The following is a 20,945-nucleotide window of genomic DNA, read 5'->3' as shown; positions in this document are numbered from 1 at the left end:
CAGGGAACGAGGTGAGGTTTCCATGGTCACCGCACACGAACCTTGTACACTAATGAAAACACAGGGGATCGTGCGGGAACTGTTGCACGACACAAACACATCTGCACGGCCATAAAATCACGCGCACCATAGGTAGACACACAAACACTGACGCGCACACACTGAACGCGTCTCTTGTTTTCCCCTCGAATTGTCTCGCGCTTGCCTTCCAGAAGCGAAGACCACACACGCTTTCATCCCCGACACATTTATAATACTGTGATTGCGTGGGTTTGTTTTCAAAACATTTTCTGAAACATACACAGATGAAAGATGACACGCTGTCAATATGGCTTGGTGCCCGCTGTGTATTCCAGCACATGTCTTTGGCAGTGCAATACAATCCCCCCTCACCCCCACCAAAACAATAAACCTGGGCTTTCACAGCCAAATCTACAATTTCATATCAGACACCGTGCCAGAAGTGAGAGGCGAGGTGAGATTTACACCTCTTGTCCGCGCTTGTTGGGATCAACGGTCATTAAAGTCCGAGCTGTAAAACTCACCGACGGTACGCTGCTCCGTGAGCTGGAGTCAGGTCAGTCCTCCTGCTTTCTAATTGGATACGAGAGGCGATCAGCAACGCCCGTCACAGCCGGCCACGGCCACCATCACACATCAGGAACCTGAGGACACAAAAGAAGGCGGAGTTTTACCGAAGCGAACAAGCTGCAACAGCATCCTGACTTCTAGCGGAGTGTTCTTGTTGTGTTGATTCAACGTGGATTGTTTAAAATCTCTATTATTGCATTTGACCACTATATATTCAGGATATTTTAAGGGATAAATACTTTCAAAAGACAGGGTAATACAATGCAACCTGCGCCAGCTTTTGCCAAATCCTTCAAGCTCAAGAGCTGCACTCAAACGAGACACGAACTCATGATGTAAAGCTTCTTCATCGCTGTTATGGCAAAGTACAGCTGTGTGTAGCTTTAAAGGGTCAGTCCACCAATTTAGTATTACACTTCCTTACAGTTGGGGGACTCAAAAGAGGGGAAAAAATAAATCAAAGAAGAACCAATATCATGATATTTAGTCCCTAACACGAGCTACAAAAACACTGGATTGCTACACTTCCCACAATGCAACTTGAGCTTTCATTAGATGCTCTCAGTCTGGTAAACGGCCACACCTTTTAAACTTCACACACACAGTTTCGTAATGCAGGCTTTCTGTAAAGATGTAGTCTTTATGCCCACGCCAGGATTACTCAAGCGATGTCTCTAAAGTCATTTTCTCAGACTCAACAAAGCCCCTCAGCAGCCACAGAAGACATTATAAAACTCTTTTCTCACACTCTAACCAGGGGGACTACCCCCCTTTTAGAAAGACCGTTTTTCAAATTCTTTCAAGCTCAAAGTCCAACTGTGACAAACAGGATGTTAGCTGACTATAGTCTTGAATACTTATGTTGAACTGCTGCCTAACAACCATATCTCCCATGATCCCTTTCCACCACAACTCCACTATCCGCAACACCAGCAGACCGAAGAGAAAGGTCAACCCTCCGACCCCCCTGCACCCACCCCCAGATGTATCACCAAAAATAGACATGTCTTGGAGGCCCGTGGTAACTTGGGTTCGGGGAGAGGGGGACTCTGGAACAATAAACAATTAGTAAACGAAACATGACCTTAAGAGAAGGAAACAGAGAGACAGGCTGTTGCAGGCAATGACGGGGAGACGGGTTGGGAACTGTTCCCCCGATCAGAGAACAGTGCGTTTTTTGGAAGGGGCACGGCTGGCCTGGCTAATTCCCTGTTGCGCGTTCAATCAAGGATGAGGGAATCGATGCGCCATACAGCCGCTTGGCTAAGCTAACGCGGCGCATACTTCCAGACCACCCTATTTGTTCTGGCTGAGACGCCAAGGTTAAAGATTGGGTTGATCATTGAACATGTCTGTGCGGATTAGGGAACGGTTTAGTGATTCGCGAGCTTAATGTGTTACATTCAATAACTCGGCCCAGGCGCATAATGTGGGATAGGTAAACAAGTAGTGTTTGACAATGTGGGAGGTGACTTGGTTTCTTATGAATGTGTGCACTGTTTCCTTTTTTTTTTGTTTTCAGCTAGGCTTCATGTAGCAACTGTTCCTGTGTGCGTTATCAGTGATCATTGATCTCATGCTGCAGATGAAGAGAGATGTTGTATATCCAACATTTGAGAGTTCTTTACTCCACGGTCTGTAGTCGTTGTTAAAGGAACTAGTTCAACCCATTTACTACAAATCCCTTATAGCACACTTAACTATTAAATAAAATATATATATTTGGATATATGTTTTGGTTGCCAGGTTGTGAAAAGCCCCATTGGATGGTATTTATCTTTTCTATTTGGAAATACTCCTGCTACAGATGTTGGTATACCGTTAACAAATGCTTCAACTATTGAACTATAGTTTAAATTCAACACATTAACAGATACAGCGCTTGTGTGATTTTCAGAAAGAAGCGGATTTGTGAAAATGCATATTTGCCTGACTATGCTACAAAATATCATATTCAAGAGTGGTCCGGGAAAATGCAAAGCGCACTCAATTTGTAATTCATTAGCTGAAACTTCGTACTAACACTCGTATGGCCCCTTTAAGATCTCTACCTGTGCAGCGCGGCCATGAAAAAGAGCCACATCTGAAGCCCCTTTAATCTGGAGAAAAGCCTTTAGGCCCTGGCTGTGTTTCTCACATACCAGCAATAGCTGCTGGAGCTGGGTGGTGATGAATGCAGCTGCTGACATGTATCTAGCTCCTGAGACCCAGTGCAGGGACAAGGCCACAGTGTTGCTATACTATGGGTGTGTGTTCATGTGCGTGTGTGTGTGTGTTATGTGTCAGTAGGGGGGTGAAGGAATAAAGTCCCACTTCCTTATTAGAAGGGGCCCCAGCTGGCCCTCAACTCTCCAGTGGGAGTTAGTCCAACTTTGTACAGGAACCATTGGTTGTGTCGGGCTATTGGCCAAAAAGCTCCTCAGGGCAGGCAGCCAGACACACACACACACACACACGCACACACACACGTCTCTCTCAGGCTTAAACACAGGCATGCATGATACACATACACACTACACTCCCCCACCATGTCTTGTCAGATGGAAAATCAGGATTACCTTTGCCTGCAGTTCACAAGGCATTAATGTCCACTATTAGGTTGTCTTTGGATCTAGCTCTGTGCCGGAGCATGAATGTCAGATATAATTCTGCTTCACAAACATTCACATGAATGACTAGCCTAAGCCTCCCGGGGTATTACAATAACAAAAACGTACAATGTAATGCATTTTTAAAGAGTCAACAGTGTGTAGCGACCAGCTCCAAAATTGCATGAAGGGGAAACTGCTGCAAATAAACTTTTCAAAATGGCAAACCCGTTGACAGGCAGGTGATTAGGACAACTCATTACCAGCGATGACTTAAAGACCCCTGAACACTTCCTCACTTTCAGCTGTTCACACACACACACACACACACACACACTCATGTCTCCCACGGTTCGACTTCCTAAGGCGAGCCACATACTCTGACCGTGAGTGGTCCCAGTCCGTCAGATGCCGAGACAAACACTGACCGACCACAAGCCTCTCAGGACTGTGGAGCTGGGAGCGTCTTTGAATTCCCATTGTGGAGGTCTGCTGTCACCCCGCCGCGTTTTCGGCATGAGTAACAATTCACAAGCGCTGCCTCTTTTTCAATGCGCACGACCCATTCGCAGCAGACAGATTGTACAACAGCGGGCGCAACACAAGACAGCTTCTCCCTGTAACTTCAGTTCCAAGTGCATTCTTGTTGTCGTGCAGCTAAAAATTGTTTCAAAGTGTTTCACAAGCGCTGTGCTTATAGCGGATTGCACTGCACAAAAAAGTAACACCCTCGTCGCAGCCCCACATCAAGACATCAAGTAACTCTGTTTCTAACTCGACTGCAGCCATTGAGCAGACGAGAAGGGCCAAAAAAAACACAGGCGGTTTGTTTGCAAAGCTGCAAAACATCAGGGACAAACGGAGCAGCAAGGCTAACTCAACACTGACAGTTGACTGTCGGAAATGACCAGCAATTCTTCTTTATTTATGGTTACCATACAGATACAGTGAACCATGAATACCATTAGATTTTACTCTATATTTACTTTGGAGATATAATGTCACAGTGTGATTCCGCCATTATATCACACTTTTAAGTCACGCTCTCATGCAAAGTAATTCACATTAAATGACCATGCTAATGGAAAGTGTATTGTGGACCAATCTCGGATTGTTTACCAACCGCAAAGGTTTGTTAGCTTGATTGACACACATTATCGTATGGTTAGCAAATGCCAAGAAGTCTGTGTTTTGGAAATGATATCTATATTTCAGTTGTGGATGAACTTGTTCAGGTTTTGAGGCATCTCAAGTCTTTTGGTGGTAGATTCTCACCTCGATGGTACTGGGATGGCAGCAGAGACTTCAATGACAGATATATTCAAACCTGGACTAACTAAAACAAAAACTTAAAGATAAAAATCTGATTTTTCTTTTAACAGTTGCATGACCTGAACCTTTTTGATCGTGTGCGTGTTGTTATGTGTTTTGCCCGGGCCTGTGCGCTGCACACTACATAATTTGAGTGTGTTGCTTAGTTGTATACCTGCTGCAGCGGCCTCTAATTATCACAGTATTCTGGCTGGATGTCTCAGCTTCACTTCACCCTCCACTGAGAGCCGGATGTGGGGATGTTGTTGTTTCATTGAGGGGCTAATATCCACTGGGGCAGCCTGACCGGCCAAATGACTTCCTCCTGGTTTGATAGAGGAGTAATTATTTCCTCAAAGCCCCTCCCTCCTCCTCTCCCTTCCTCCTTTTACCCCCCTGACAGAGACGAAAACCCCCAAAACATCAAATTACTCAAACGGCTTTGTATATTCTAGTTTGTTTAGCGTTTAGAAATAGATAAGTCAGCAAAGATGCAGGGTTACAAGGGGAGTACAGGACTAGCAGCAATCAACAGCTTGATAAATGTGAGCCTCCACGCTAGCCACCCACTCCCCATTCACTCCCTAAGGGGTCGGGAAAACATGTTTCTTCCTGTCCCAAGAGTTGGAGGGAGGTTACTGGTGACAGTGTGACTGGCGCCGAGTGCAAACACACACACACACACACACACACAGACCCAGTCAGCCAACAGAGATACACAGACTAGCAGGGGATTTGTTGTGCTCTGTGGGTTTGTTTTTCTACGAGCACGACGGCGTTGAGTTTGTCTGAGGCAGATGAGCGAGGCACATGTGCAGTGTTGCTCACGCATGGTTACAGTTGCCTCGTGTACTTATCTAAGCACTTATTAGAATCCAACTGCTCTGCTTCCTGTCTGCAGCTCCAGTAAAAATGAATTCATCTGCAATTTATTTTAAATACAGCCCCATGGTAATCATTTTTTAATAAAGATTCATAAGAATGGCCCTTCCGGCAATAACCAGGTACCTCAGCAGATCATGGTGCGTGTTCCACATTTACGACCTCTCGGAGCATCACATCCTCCGTCTCTTTCTGCCTTTATAATTCTCCACTGTGCACTTTGTCAGAATGCGGAAATGGCCAAAAAGGTTTTATGAATTAAAAAATGTATTTCATCCTGCCATGGTTTGACAGAATGACAAACATTTCCTAATATCTGCTGTACATTACCAACATTATTATAGGACAATATTCAGTTTTTTTTTTTTACGCGTGCACAATAATAAACTTTCCCTCACATACAAGTGCAATGAATATCAGGAGTCCTTCCAGAAGGCTGATCTGTGGAACCAATAAGTTCAGCATGTTTGATCCTAATGAAGAAACAATTCAGTGTAAAAAAGGTGATTTTGTTCTGAAATCAGTACATGAGAAGTGGTGGAAGATATATTGTGATCCTCTATTTAAAGCTGCACTAATCAATATCTTTACATTAATGGCGGATGAAATGACGTACAATGTGAAAGGGCTCACTTATAGGGACCCACAGATAATCATCATCAATCATCCCTCAGCTCTACAGAGCATTTGATCATTTTCCAGCTCATCGTTTTATTTTTCCCACCTGCAAATGTACTGTTTGGCTTCACTCTTACCGCTTTCATTAACGCCGTTTCCAGATACAACAAGTGTCTGTTTGCAGCGAAAAACGTTCCGATAAACCCGGCGTCAAATGGTAGATATAGAGTTAGCGACTAGCTAATTATTAGCAGCTAAAAGAGCAAGATATCAAGATCAAGATGTATTTAGAGTTAAAACTAAAACAGAGCTAAACTGAGAGTAAATATTGGACTTAGAATGGTCAGCTCACCTGATGCACGACTCCAAATGAACACGTTCATCACAGCATCATTAGGTGATAGTATGCCAATGTAGTGAAGTAAAAAGTACCTCTGAATAACAAGTTGGCGAAGTAAAAAGGTAGCATAAAATAGAAATACTCAAGTAGAGGAAGTACCTCAAAACGGTACTCAAGCCCAGTGCTTGAGTAAATGTGCTGAGTGACTTTGACCATTGGTTATAACATTACCTATCAAAGCAGCTGATATTAGCAGTTTTATTAAAACGTTGGCACAGGAGCTCGTTGTATATTCTGTTTGACGCACTGCCTTTGATGCCTCAGATCAAGCATCACATCAATGGGAAAAGTCGACCCTCTGTACCTTATGACCTGAGTGGGGAAAACAGTGTTCCCCTTCATATCGCGTCTTTCATGTCTTACGATGGTGTGCGAGGACCGGCTGTGGTTTCATTGGCCCGCTGGGCTTTAAAGTCCCACATTCACTTCTAAAAGGCTAATTTGTTTTGTGTCCGTATTTGAAATCAACTAGCAGTAAATGTGACTAATTACTTGGTTAGTTTGGCGGTAAGCTGGTCGGAGGTTTCAGAGCAAGCAGAGGGTGCTCACTTGACACACACGCCACGTGCACAGAGTAACACCCTGTGATATTCCCCAACATATGTTTAGGAATACCTCTGTGCCTGTTTAAACAAAGTGTCATAACATTTACTAAAGGTTTTTCATGGCACGGCGCAATGTGCACCTCTGGTCGTGTGCACTTCTTGGTCATTGGTAGGGCCATGTGTGTGTGAGTGTGTGTGTGTGTGTGAGTGTGTGTGTGTGTGTTACTCACACATACTTCAGCAGAACTGCCTGGACTTCCATCCCTGAGGAGTTCCATCTGCAGGTGGGAGCCAGCGAATCTAAACACACATACATTAATACACACGCACACATATATACAAATATATTAGTCTATACAATATATATTTGTACAAACATACATGTAATATTCAATTCAGAATACTTTTCCGTAGTAAAAGTACATTTTTTTTATTCCTGTAACATTTTTAAAACATTTAAAAGGAGTTATTGCCAGCGGCTGGTTAGCTTAGCTTAGCATAAAGACTAGAAAGAAGGGTTAACAGCTCACCTGGCTCAGTCCAAAGCTAACAAAATCCAGCTACAAGCACCTCTTAAGATCATTAATTAAAACGTTGTATTTCATATGTTTAGTCCAAAGTATAAAAACTATTTATGAGCAATCCAATAACATTACTGTACTCCTGCTGAAAAAGATGACAGCAGCTGATTGACCAGGGAGCTAGAAAGCTGAGCCTGTTACCACAAATTAGATTTGATCATTTAGTCTTGTGTGTGTGTGTGTGTGTGTGTGTGTGTGTGTGTGTGTGTGTGTGTGTGTGTGTGTGTGTGTGCCGTAAGACCTGTTAATATACATATATTTACGTCTGACATCTGCATCTTCTCAAGGTCAGAAGGGTTTATAAGATGCAAACATTACTCACAACCCCCTCTTGAAATCACAAAGCCAGATGTCGGGATGTTGTGTGTGTCAGTGCTCACATAGCCAACGCATATAGAAAAATGCCAGCTAGGCAGATTCACCTCGCACTCATTTCAAATTCCGACATCATCTGAGCTTTAAAGTCTTTGCTGGGGGCCTTTATACCTAAATAACCGTAGTATCTGCATTATATATGACATCTATAGACCCTCTAGCAGAGATAAAAGACGTTAATAAACCCAGATTCTGTAACAAGTTAAGTACTGAGAAATCATTGCAAGCTTCAAAAAAAACAATCAGCAAACAAGAATTCAGAAACAGTATGTCTAATACCGAGATCTTATCAGGGTCGGCCGGCACCAAACACTCTCCATGAGAGGAATTTCAAGAGATCAATAAGGAACTCTCATGTGAACTCACAGTGGAGCAGTGCAGATTAGAAGGCCTCAATAAACTGGATCAGGGTTGGTTGAAAAGGGGATTTGATTAGTGAAGTAGGCGATGGTCAAATGATGACGCACACCTTTCAAACCACTGAAGCTTTTAGTTGTTCTGATGGTGCCACTAATTGGGATTAATAAAGTCACACGGTATGAGTGAGAGTCAGAAAGCTAGTGATTGGTTGCAATCAGCATTAATTCAACTTCCACTGTATAACCCTGTGCCATTTTAAACTATACAAATAGCTATTTTCTCAGGGAACATTACTATTTGTCCTACTTAGAGCATTTATAAGTCAGTCAAACCCATGGATGCCTGTCTTCTCTAGAGAAGGGTAAAACAGCATTACGTGTCTGCATAAATGGACTACACCCTGTAAATCAAATATTCATGAAGTCAATTATTTCACTATCAACAAACAAATCCGATACATCAAATTCCTGCTCCACTTCCTGCTTTTATGGAGCAAATTGACAGCAGATGAACATGAGTATCAGTATTTCAGAAATGGCAGTTTTGAACTACCCCTTTGACTTCAAAACAATACATGTTTGACCAGCAGAAGTAGAGCTGGTCAACTAATCAGTAGATCGGTAAATCTGCAAAATACAGAGACTGGGTGGCGTGTGCTCTGAGGTGCGTCTGTGGTATGGAGAAGAGAGTGATTTCAGGGCTGACGGCAGCAGTTGTTTGTGCGGTGGGCTCAGGAAGAGGTGCGGGGCGGAGGTCGAGGTGGTGGTGGTGGTGATGGTGGTAATGGTGGAGGAGGAGGGGACGGGTTTGCAGGTTACCTGAGCGTGGAGTGAGGAGGGGTAGGTGAAAGCGGGTGGGAGGGCCTGCGACAGTTCCGCCGGGTACAGCGGGTATGAGGCCCACACATCTGGGCTGCTGGGATATAGACCAGGCACTGTGAGCTCATCTGTGGAAAGAAGAAAAAGGAGGAGTGGAGTGAGGAGAGTGGCCAGCGGATGGGTGGGTGGCTAGAGAGACAGGGTGGAGGCGGCGGTGGCGGCAGCGGACGTGGTCGTGGAGGTGGACTACGGGGGGGGGGGGGGGGGGTATGAGTTATCCGAAGTAGCTTCCTCTCGTTTCATTTCCTGAAACCGACTGACGGTTGCTAAACCCTCAAACAGCGATGTCCAATCATTGCTTGGCATGGCAGACCTGTCAAGCCTGGGGTTTCTCAACATGCTAAAGCGGTGTGCATTGGGCTGTAGTGAGAGCGATACTACTTGGTGGAATTATTTGGAGGATGGAGTGTTTATTTTTTCTGAAAACAAAAAAAGCAAAAGTGTATGGAATGAATTAAAATATGTGTTTATCTGCTCAAGCCTGAGCTACAATCGATAGCATGTTCATCAGCTAGCTTACTACCAACAGTAGCAACCGCGGCTATTAGATTTGGGGCATTTTCGGCAGCTCTGTACTGCTTTTCATTGGATTTGGGGAAAATTACACTCCAGCAACCCTAGCCAACAATACCCAAGACAACCATGCGTTTGCCTTTTCTCTTATAACTGTAAGGGAAAACATACAGTTTGAAAAAGCATGATCTTAAATTGTTTTCTTATCATACTAAAAATACTAGGATTGTCTAGCTCTACACTGCAATACAAGAACAACGCCTTTTATTAATTTAGCATTACACTACGTGTCTTCTAAGGGTGCATGCACTGGTGATTAGTGGGCCTAGTTAGCGCAATACCTTGCCTAAAGCTAGTATGTAGCACCAAGTGCATATCTAAGACCCCTTTTTACCCCAATTCTTGTTTTGAAATGAGTCAGAAACATTACTAAATCAGCCGGAGATGGCGTTTTGAACCAACTCACGAAACTTACATTGGCCTGATTATCTATTTAGCTACAGCTCCGACAATCGTCGTTCTTCTGCTTGAAATCATAGGCACATTACTTCAAAAGTATTTCGAGTGGTAAGTCTGTCTCTATTATTATTCTAAAACTGCATATGTCCCGTGTAAGAACGAAAAGCTTAACAGGCGTAGCAACACTCGCTGAGAGGGCGGGGATTACCAAACAGTCAATTACCCTCCCCTTAAATCTAAAACGGACTTAAATCAGGATAAAATGAGAGGAAACCATCCCGGATATGATGAATTACTCGAGTCGAGTGGAAAGTGGAAAAAAAAGGAGCATAGTGCATGAGTGAAGAGATAGGTGACGGTGCAGAGTGGTACAGAGTAAGTGTACATTTTAAATGCAGAATCATAAGAAACATTAGCGAACCATCAGATAGGCGCACAATCTTTTAAGGAGCGTTTTCCCTGTGCTCTCTGTGTCTGCTGCTCAGTGTTAATCACAACATGATCAGAAAACTGGCTGATTTAAACATCTCTTATCAGGAAATGACAGCAATTTCTCTCCTGGTGATTACGTCATGGTTTCATTTGTCGTTTTCCTTCCATTTTCCACTGAGGCCCCCAAGTACACACCCTCTCTATCTCTGGCGAAAAAAAAAAAGATCCAAGATAAGAGCGGTTTGGTCATTTAGGAGGAATGTACAACCACAGCTGGCTCAACTATGTGGTTCAACTATCAATGCCTGATTCTTGCAGAATCCTTTAACCCCTCAGAAAAAATATTTAACTAAATGGAGAATTGAAAAGTACAGAGCTGCATTGGCATATTCAATACGCGCCTGATACTCAAAGGCTTTGATTCTAAATAATTAGAGCAATGGCTAAATAATGAACATGAACTGTTTATGAGTCATTAATCAAGCAGGAGAGAATAAGTTGTTTTGGGGGTAGAATGCTAATCAAGTCAACCAACTACGGCACAGAATCTGATTTCAAACAATTATTTTATCATCAGGATTTGGGGAGGACTCAATTTTGGTTACAGGTTTTCACATAATGACAAGGTTTCAACGAGGGCAAAAAAACCACTTCACCAATAAAAGAAAAATCAGCTTTTCACTGTTTAGCAGCCGAGTCAGTGTTCATTTCTCACGTATAGTCACAGCACAACTTCTCTACTAATGACCAATAATGGCTCACAGCTGTCCAGTCGCCCCAAACAATATCAAACTAATGGCCACAAGGAAGCAGCAACACAGACCAAAAAGTAAGACGACAAATGTTCGGAGTACTCACATGGGTCTCTGCTGATGAACTGTGGCCCGGGGCTCTGCTGGGAGGGAAGGGGGTTGGGGGTGCCAACCAGCTTGTTCTTGGCCATCTTGGTGTTGGCTTTGGCAAACTCCAGCCGAAGGGTCTGGGGGATCTCTGGATCAAACCGGACCCCCTGAGATCAAACGGAAAGATGTGTTAGCAAAAATATTGTTTCTTAGCAAGCGTTCATGCATGCTCTTGAAATAGAGTCGATTTTTTATATATTCTGTTTTTTTTAATATAACTTATATTGTTTATTATCATTTCTATTCTTACAAAGGTTTAAAAGGTGAATATCAGATTTTTTTTTTTTTGTGAGGTAGAATCAAACTCTTGGCAGTAAAGATATCCATGATTTTAACGTATACTTTAACACTGGGTATTTCAATTGATATATTTGATGATTTTCGGAAGTTTCAATAGTTTTATATGCTGATCAAATTTGAGTATCAACTCATTTCCTGCGAGGAGTAACAACATATTTATCGAGTTGTTCTTAGATATCCCATGTTTTCCTGGAGGAATTCTCAAACTCAACACATAAGGACGACGCTTAAAGAGTAATTAGTAACAGTGTAACTTAAAAAAACTGTCGCTTAAACAAGAAGATTCATTATTTTGTTCACTACTGAATTGGCGATGTTATAAATAAAGAGCAACTGCTAGACCTGATAGTTTTGTGCCTCAGAGTAGCGATGAACCAGACTCATTTAGACCTAATTCAGTGGAGATTGTTCTAATGCATGTCTTCCACTTCAGTCTCAGTCTTGTGTGTTGGTTAGATGTCCATTGGGACCTGGCGGATATCTGGCATTGACACGTTTGCTTCTTTTCATCTTTCAGTATTTTATTACGAAATTAACCGCCAAAATCTCAGTCTCAAGGAGACATTTTCAGTTGCTCAGACTATGAATCCTGCTGTAATGAAAGGCTCACTGTGGATCATAGTGTTATCCCGGTTGGACGCACGTGATGACCGGTAACTCCCACAAATGAAAATCAGAACCCGATGACACAAAGCTGGCTGGCGTAGGATGTCATTCACACCACGGTCAGACAAGCCACGAGGCCCTCGTTTTTCTCTCCCTACTGAACTCTGTAACTGTAACCTAATATCATGACATCAAATCCGCCATTCGTCATGACATATTGCCAGCATCACCGCTTCAAGCCAGCCAAAACACTCTGCCAAATTCTTGAGATGCCACTGCTAAAAGCCTTCAAAAAAGCCAAGTAAAGGTTTCTTTCTCTCTTACAGTTTGATCTCCGCATGTGCAGTAGTTCAAATATTTTTTTTCTCAGGGAAAACAACAGAAGTGACATAAACAGAGGTCTTTTTCATCCAAAAATAAATCAGCTATTTGTTTGCCCGCTGTGGAAGCGACAAGGCCTGGAAGAATTTCACCAGCAACTGTAAGCACCCTCTAACATATAGGAAAACACCGACGGTCCGATCAATGGAGGAGAAAAGTAGTAAAGAGTAAAGTTCTCTGCAGCTAAAGAGAGAGAGAAGGTTTTCTCTGCTTGTCCCTGCAGGCTCCAGCAACGCTGAGCTGAAACAAGCGAGGGATGACTCTTCTCATGAAGGGGAGGGAATTAACTAGGATTGCCTTGGCTCAGTGCGCTCGCAGCTTCAGCCAGTCGAGGCTACAGAGGTATAATAAGGTACATGGATATAATGAGGCCCGAGCACATATCGAATCTCTACCTTAAAATGTGTCTTACGGCTCCTTAGCACTTGCTTTGATTCGGTGATGATCGTAGCTGTTGCAATGGTGTTGTTGGGAGAATCAAGTGTTTTTAAAAAGATATCTGTTCCGCTTTGACGGGAAAACAAATCCCCCTTCCTTCCCTCTGTCTTTCTCATATTTCAATATGCAGATAGATGTTCTGGCTTATCTCCATATAACCCCCGGGACGCTGCTTTCCCCGAAAAACAAGAGCACTGTTCAATTCTCAGCCCCACAGAGCGATTCTATGGGAACAGTCTGACTATTGTTGGCTCGTAATAAGATGATAATTTTTATACTTTTCTTCAACTCTCTGCTCTGCCTTTGATGCGCTCCAAAAAAACTCAATGAAAGTTGACAGACTCCACTCGCGTTGTCACAGTCCCACTTTAGGAGGATGATAAAAAACGGATCTTTTTTTGTGATGAAGGGATGAAGAAAAACTTAAGAAGCATTACGGTAAAAGATGTGGTGTGTATCTAGACGCCTTAAAAATAAAACAAGTGGGAAAATAAAGCAGGGCGAGAGCTGGTGTTCATTACGCTCTATCTGTGCTTTGTTTCAAGAGAGCTGAATAAAACCCTGTGAGGATGGGCTCTCTTTCATATTCTGCCTCATCAAGGCTCTCTTCTGAGCTACATTCTGAAATAAGTGAGATTAAAATTAAACCCTCGATCAATATATGCTATGTATATGTAGAAGAAGAGCTAATGGTCCTCCTGACCTTGCAGGATCCATGGCAAAGCTTTTAAGAAAAAGGGCTTTATTTATCCAACCAGAAACACGTATTTAGAACAGCCACGATATGTTTGTCTTCACCGCCTTCTCTGTCTTTTTTTTTGCACGCGATAGAAAATGTAGAAATGTCTGGATTTCCCTGTTATCAGATGCATTTGCAGAGAGAGAGATGCAATTTTCGAGTCATCACAAGATATGCTCGCGCCGAGCCGGTGCTTGAGAGGAGCACGAGGAGGGCATGACACTTACGTTCAAGGCATTCTTAGCAGCCTCCGCCTCTGATCGACTGTCAAAGCTGACAAACCCCACTGGCTGGGGAGACAAGAAGACAGAACAAAAGAAAGAAACATGGTTTAAGGCAGGAAAACTGAGTCGGCATTTCTGTCTGAGTGACATGGACATGTTTTTCTTTTTCTTTTTTATTATTTCATCTCTTGCCCTGAATATCTCTTGCCCTGTTTATAAAACCGTGGCGACAGAGAGAGAGAGAGAGAGAGAGAGAGAGAGAGAGAGAGAGAGAGAGAGTAGGGGGAGAGAAATGGAGGCTGGCCGCTAACATGTACAAGGAGAGTTCATCATTCACCTCCCATATGCCCAAATACGGGCAATGTGAGAGCGAGAAAGTGCGTGAGTGCAAAAGTGAGAGATGTAGAGGGGGGGGGCGGGTGAAAGCTGAAAAAGGAGAAGAGATAGAAAATAAGATTAATGTGGGGTGGGGGGGGGGGGGGGTCTTGGGAATGAGTATTCAGAGGTTGAAGGTGAGAATGAAAACGAAAGAAAGCGAGAGCTAGAAACTGTTTTTAAGACCTCCTCAAACAGGCCTGTCAGTTGAAAAACATGCAATACATCTATTTCACCAGTGCTTGTTTTGTATTCTGGTGACATCACTCTGTGCCCGCAATAGTAAAGGTGGGTGAGCAAGAGGGAAAGGCAAAAAAAAAACAAAAAAACACACTGATGCAGGTTTGGGTGTCAGATTTCAAACCGCTGTTGCAGATATGAACAAAGAATGCACATTTTTGTGTGGATGAGGATGCTGAGAGGAGGTGGGGGTGAGGAGAAAATAAGATCTCTAAACATGTTGCCCCCATGGGGCTGCACTGCCGCGTGTGATCTGGAAAAGCAGTGTTGGGTTATGGGAATTTTGAACAAGTAGAGAGAAAGAGGAGGAGGGAAAAAAGAAAAGAAGAAAGATGGAAGAAAAAAAAGAAAGACGGACAAAGTGAAGACGTCAGGAGGAGGAAGCGTAACAGGAATATAAATAGAAAGGGTCTGAGATCTGGCTCTTGCTATATATGGAGATGGCTGTGTGTTCTCGGACTTGAAGGGAGAGGGGGATCGATTGATTTACGCCGCCATTGTCATTGCCGTCAGTCGGGAGGAGTCACGAAAACAAATAGGGGCCCGAGGAATGTTGTACACTGCTTTGCGATCCCTAAACTTAAGCAACTTGACGTCTGTCCTGGGGAAGATGGCCATTGTGAAAGTACGAGGCAAGGTGGGGAGGTGCAAAGGGTGGCCAAAGTGCACAAAGAGCGTCTCACTTACTCATTAAACAGGCAAAACAAAACGAAGAAAACTCGCACAGGCTACATTATGAAACTTGGAAAGCAGTAGCCTTTGAGTCGCTGATCATTTAAAGATTTACTCAGCACCAGATTGAAAAGCAGTATTTTACTGCCTTCCCTGAAAGAAAACTTCAAAACCCATCCATCAGTGTGGAAGCAGGCTCTGTTGCACCTGCAACCGCATTTGATGTCACAGGGTCCTGGAGTACACTTCACTGCAGCAAGGTGAGAAATCAGCAAATCAGCAAAAGCAAGATTTCAGGCAGTGTTCGGTTAATCTTTACGTATTTTTTATGCAAAAATACTCGTTATACTAGACACAAAACACAGTTGCTGATTGCCTTTTGAAAGATTTGTACAGCATGAAACCACAATGAAACAAAAAAAGGGGAAATCCCAAACCATGCAATGGGATCTTACTTGTTCTGAGGAAATTTCACCACTGGGAGAAAAAAAACGTCTTTCCTTTGTTCTTAGTTTAGCGGTATTATAGTAAGCACATTCGGTAGAAATCGCCCTAAACCCCTCCTAATGAGCATGTCACGTCAGGGAAACGGTGTAATTTGGTAATAAGTACACTGACATGAAGCTAAATTGCTTAACTCTTGATGTGGACACCTGTCAGCAGAGCTCATTTTCAGTCCTTTCGCCCCTAGAGGCAAAACTCAACCGTCAGTACTGTTCTTGTCAAAACACTCGCTTTGGCACCTCAAAAATCTTTTCCCGTCTCCCTTCCCATCCCCGCACATCCCACCGGAGTTGACTGTCTGTAACTACAAGCATATACTATCCGACTGCCAAAGGCAAGTTGGTGCAACACTTTTTCCCTTACCTCCCCCTAATAAACCTTTTTTCTTTCCAATTCCAGGTACCACCTGACAAAGGGTGCTAATCTGTCATAGTCCCCGAGACGAAAACACAGAGAAGAAAGAAAAAAAAACAGGACAAAGAAATGACAAAAAAATTGAAGGTGTTGATGACCAAGAAAAAGTAATGCAAACAGTAACAGCATGATGAGAGACTGACTGATGTTTTCATTTTGTTTCTGTGTGTGGAAACACAGCCCTCAGTGCGTCTTGTAGCATACCTGTTTAGAAGTGAGTTTGATCAAGGAGCCTTCATAGCCCTGAAACAAACAAAGAAAATGTCAAAAAGGTGAACAAAACAGCTTTAATGTGATGTAAATATATATTCTGTTTGTGCCAACTTAAAGCATAGCTGTATAACTGACTAGACGCATTGTTTTACGAGTCAAAGAGCCCTTATGAAGACCATATGGACCAAATGTTGCGCCTTAGCTGATAAATCAAGATTTACTGCTCACGATCTAAAGCGTTCACTCGGAGGACATACCATGAGCGTTATCTACGAGAGATTAGATGCATGGCAATCGTGCCATTATTCACTTTAACTGTATCATGTCGACGGTCCAAAAAAAAGCTCTACATTCAGTCACTTGAGCTAAACTCTGGGACTCTTTGTGCCTCCGACAACGTGAAGTTTCTGAGGTGCAGCAAATAGCTTTGTTTTTGTTTCGCAGGCAGCGAGCCATTTTTCCATGAGACTCACACACACACTTGCCGCGGATCAAGATGTGATTGAACCTCGGCTTTCGGAACACAGACACTTGAACCTCGAGAGTTTTCCATTGCCGTTTATTTCATCACCATTAATGGAGGTCCCATTGACTGCTGGAGAAGAAAAAGCTGCTAATAATAGCAGCAGCCCATCCATTTAAAACATACAAACATACCTTAAATGGTCTGAACAGGAGATAGAGCTCCCGCGGCTTAATATCCAGCGGTAGCCCGCTGACAAATAGCGTTCGGACCTGAGGAAGACAAGAAAAGAGATCATGTATTTTTCATTAACCTCCACTAGTTATAAATAGCTACCTTGAATACAGTACCTGACAGTAACAGATGAGGTAATGAGGAAAAGGACACTGAACATGAGTTAAATAGTTCCCTCACTAAAAGATACGACTTTTCAAACACCGGTCTTTGAGCTCGGTAAACACACACACACACACACTCAATCACACGCACACACCTTTTTTTTTTTTACAGTAAGTTTATTGTATTCTCCTGTGTAATCTACGGCCTGTTGAGTTTCACGGCAATCCTCCCTCGCAGCTCTAGCCTCTGTTTTACATTTGAACTTTTCAACTTGCAACTCCAGCTGGCATTGCTGGGGAATTACAATGTATATGCTCGCAAAGAGAGACTAAAGGGAAATGTAATTGTTGCGGCCCGTAGCCTATTGAGTCAAAGAAGGTGGGAAACATGATAGCACTTACATTTTCAGTGAGAAAATCTCAATTTACCACTATTTTAAAAACAGCTATACATAAAACCAACATTTTAAACTGCATATGGTGCCGGCAACCTCAAAGTCAACCCTGCGAGATGAAAAACTTGGGGATGAACTCATCTGTTGCACTTCATGCGCTAAGAAAAGGGATAAACTAGAAATATTGCCTTGTAAACTATGGGGGACATTGTACAGGAGAACAACTAAATTACCGTGCACTAAAAGGTAGAGAGTGCAGTTGAGCAAAACGCATCTGAAGGCCTGCCACTCAAATGTCCAAACAGAACTGTCCAATTAGAATGTTAATGCCGAATAGGAAAAGACGGTAACAATAAATGTCCATTCAATATGAAGCTGCAGCCAGTTAGCTTAGCTTAGCAAAAGACTGGAAACGGGGAAACTGCTAGCTTGACTCCGTCCGAAGGTAACAAGCACCTTTTTAAAAAGGTCACTTATTATTATATCTTGTGTGTTTAATCTGCAAACAGAAATGTAACAACGATAGGTTAAATAACACTATCAGGCTGCTATGTCTATAAAGGCTAGTGTGAACAGCGGTAGATCTTTCAACATATATGCACACATTGAGTAAACACAGACGACAGCACTACGAGACACAGGTGTTGAGACGTCAGTATGGGTATGGGTCAGGGTATGGGTCAGTATGGTAAAGAGTTGTTCACGCAGGTATTTCTAACAATAAGCTACAACATTTGTCTTCCGTTAATACAACAGCTCTCAAGCTTTAAAGAACAATGACAAAAATGCAAATCCTATATGCCTCCAGTTAATAACTGGGGCAGACGTGACATCATTGTCGACACTTTTATTAAATTACCAGGCACTAATCACACCTCATACCTGGAATTATCACCTAATTTAAGTTGGCTTGGTACAAGAAAATAATTGCTTCCGTGCACATGAGACATCAAAATAAAACAATAGACTGTGAGCCTCAAACAGACTTCCTGCAGCTCCACCCTACACACACCCACATCAATAATGTGATAGTGGATTTTTAATGTGTAATTTAATTATTTATTCAATATTCTGATTCTATTTAAGGCTGAATTTAGGATAAACCCGTAGGTATGCAATTACACGGAGTAGATTCATAGCTCCCACATTCATTAGATAGTAGATTCACAACTCCGGGGACAAAGAAACTGCTGAACTAACACTACACCTCATTCCCTCATGTAACCTGATACGCACCACTGATGCCAAAGGCAGAGCAACACACAAACAAAGGAGCTTAGCAACTGGGGGAGCAATAGCTGGCGACTGCCAAACTGGCCGTCCTGCCAACATATCTCACCTCGGCGACTTTCTCACCTTCGCTCTTATCTTATCTTATCTGAGTCAAGCTGAACCCTGCAGGGCTGTCACTGGGCTCTGTCTCTGGCAGGTCTGTTTAAATAAACTCTTTCAGAGGGTCTCCTTATATGGAGTTAGATAGGAACAAAGAGTCAGAACAGGATGGTATCAATCAGACACGAGCAAGGGCAGTCGCTGACAGCAGTTAGGGCTGATAAATCTAATCGTGTGGCAGTAGAAACAGAAGACGTGACAGACTGGCATCAAAGCTGTAGGTTTGAAATGTCTATTAAGGACTTGCACATGACCACAAAATGACGCATGAGTGAAAACTTCTGCAACACTATGAAGTAAATATATTGGCCCTGACTTTTTTAAATAATATTACAGTAACACAACGGGTTATTTTGACATGATAATCATACCGACTGCAGCATTTCCTCAAATTGTACCTTCAACAGAAGGTTGGCACACATCTTAAGAAAATCATCGTCATCTAACTCTCCTTCGCCAAGTTATCTGAGATCCCATTTTGGATTTGAACTCCTATCTTCGGTCATGAGGTCAACAGAAACTTGAGAGCTGGACGTGCTGCACAAGTTCAGACAAAAACGCACACAACAGCGAGTCCTCTACGCACACAGAACAATGGGACATTCTTGGCTGCGTCGAACCTCTTTCCCGAGAATTCCCGACGTCAGCTGTTGTGATACATGATCGGTTCGACGTGTGTCCGGTGTGCATGTTGAATGATTCTCAGACACATGTGGCTCTCTCTCCCGTACACATCTGCTGCTGATTACAGGCATTAGTCGTTATTTACGTTGCTTCGACAATTGCTCGAAAAAGGCGTTGTAAACGCTGCTTTGCCACCAGGTAAAATGAAACATCAAAGTTTCGCGATGTAGTAAACTGAAGTTCAAGCCAGGGGTTGAGCAGATTCTGCAGATTCGTAAAAAAGCAAAGAGCACCCTCTGCCACCGTTTAATTGGGTTTTAGAAGCATTGTTTTATTGGCTCCTCGTGAGTCACATACCTACATTTCCACAGTGCTGAGTGGCCTGGTATGGGCCTTTGAATCATTGACCATTTATGGCGTGCTCACCCACCGACACGAGAGGCAGGCCTCGATCAAAAACAGCAGCCGCTACCTACCACAAGCCAGCTGAGGACTTCACAGCCGGCGTACCAGTGCAGTTCCCTGGCAACGCCTTAGCAGACTACAGCAGAGTTTGGAGCCCCAGGCCAAAAACATCACATCCTATTAAGGCCACTTCTGCAGCAAGTCCCACAGGATCAATGCACCTCTAATCAGTGATTCTTGACTCCACAAGCCCCGGATGAGGTCATCACCTTATTGATACTCTATCATCGCACCTTGAAAGGTTTGCTGGAGCCACCCTAAAGGCTGGAGGAGGAGGGTTGAGGGCTCTGTGAGGCCTTATCTTAAAGGATAACTCTGTTTTGAAGATTGCGTTTTTTTTGTTGTTTCTGCACGTTGCGATAACATTGTACGATTATTTTTATCATCAATTAATCATTTTAATAATTTTCTCAATTAATCCTTTTGCCAATAAAATGTCAGAAAATGGTGAAAAATGACATAATTATTTCCCAGAGCCCAAAATGACGTTATCAAAGCCCTGATTTTATCCATCCAGCAGTCCAAAAGCCAAAAAGATTTAGTTTAATACCGTGTATGACTGAGAAAAGCCACAGATAGTCACACGGTTTGTGTTATTACTGTCGAATATTCTCTATCAATCAACTATTCGAAGAATCAACCAATCAATTTGGCCCTGCTGGGGACACAATGACATTGCTAGTCCAGCTTGGCAAGAAACCCAATCATTCAGACTATCACAAAGGTT

General features: G+C 43.0%; 1 protein-coding gene across 4 annotated transcripts in view; it reads right to left on the bottom strand.

The window, feature by feature from the left end:
• LOC142971674 (RNA-binding protein with multiple splicing-like) overlaps positions 1–20,945 on the bottom strand; it is a 32,152-nt gene that overhangs the window by 2,306 nt on the left and 8,901 nt on the right. For 2 of the 4 annotated variants that reach the window (XM_076112292.1, XM_076112293.1), the window contains exons 2-8: positions 17,199–17,276; positions 16,533–16,571; positions 14,127–14,189; positions 11,392–11,542; positions 9,070–9,197; positions 7,172–7,235; positions 546–665 (exon numbers count right to left, since the gene is read on the bottom strand). In XM_076112292.1, coding sequence (XP_075968407.1) covers positions 7,173–7,235; positions 9,070–9,197; positions 11,392–11,542; positions 14,127–14,189; positions 16,533–16,571; positions 17,199–17,276 — 522 coding nt within the window. In that variant the 3' untranslated portion in view covers positions 546–665; position 7,172. Of the gene's footprint in view, positions 1–545; positions 666–7,165; positions 7,236–9,069; positions 9,198–11,391; positions 11,543–14,126; positions 14,190–16,532; positions 16,572–17,198; positions 17,277–20,945 lie in introns of all 4 variants that reach the window. The other 2 variants (XM_076112290.1, XM_076112291.1) reach the window with 1 other exon arrangement.

The sequence above is a fragment of the Anarhichas minor genome, unplaced genomic scaffold (assembly GCF_050575085.1).
Source record: "Anarhichas minor isolate MPS153535 unplaced genomic scaffold, ASM5057508v1 ptg000049l, whole genome shotgun sequence".
Classification (NCBI taxonomy): Eukaryota; Metazoa; Chordata; class Actinopteri; order Perciformes; family Anarhichadidae; genus Anarhichas; species Anarhichas minor.
Note: the sequence above shows the minus strand (reverse complement) of the source record. Positions and strands in the feature narration are given on the sequence as shown.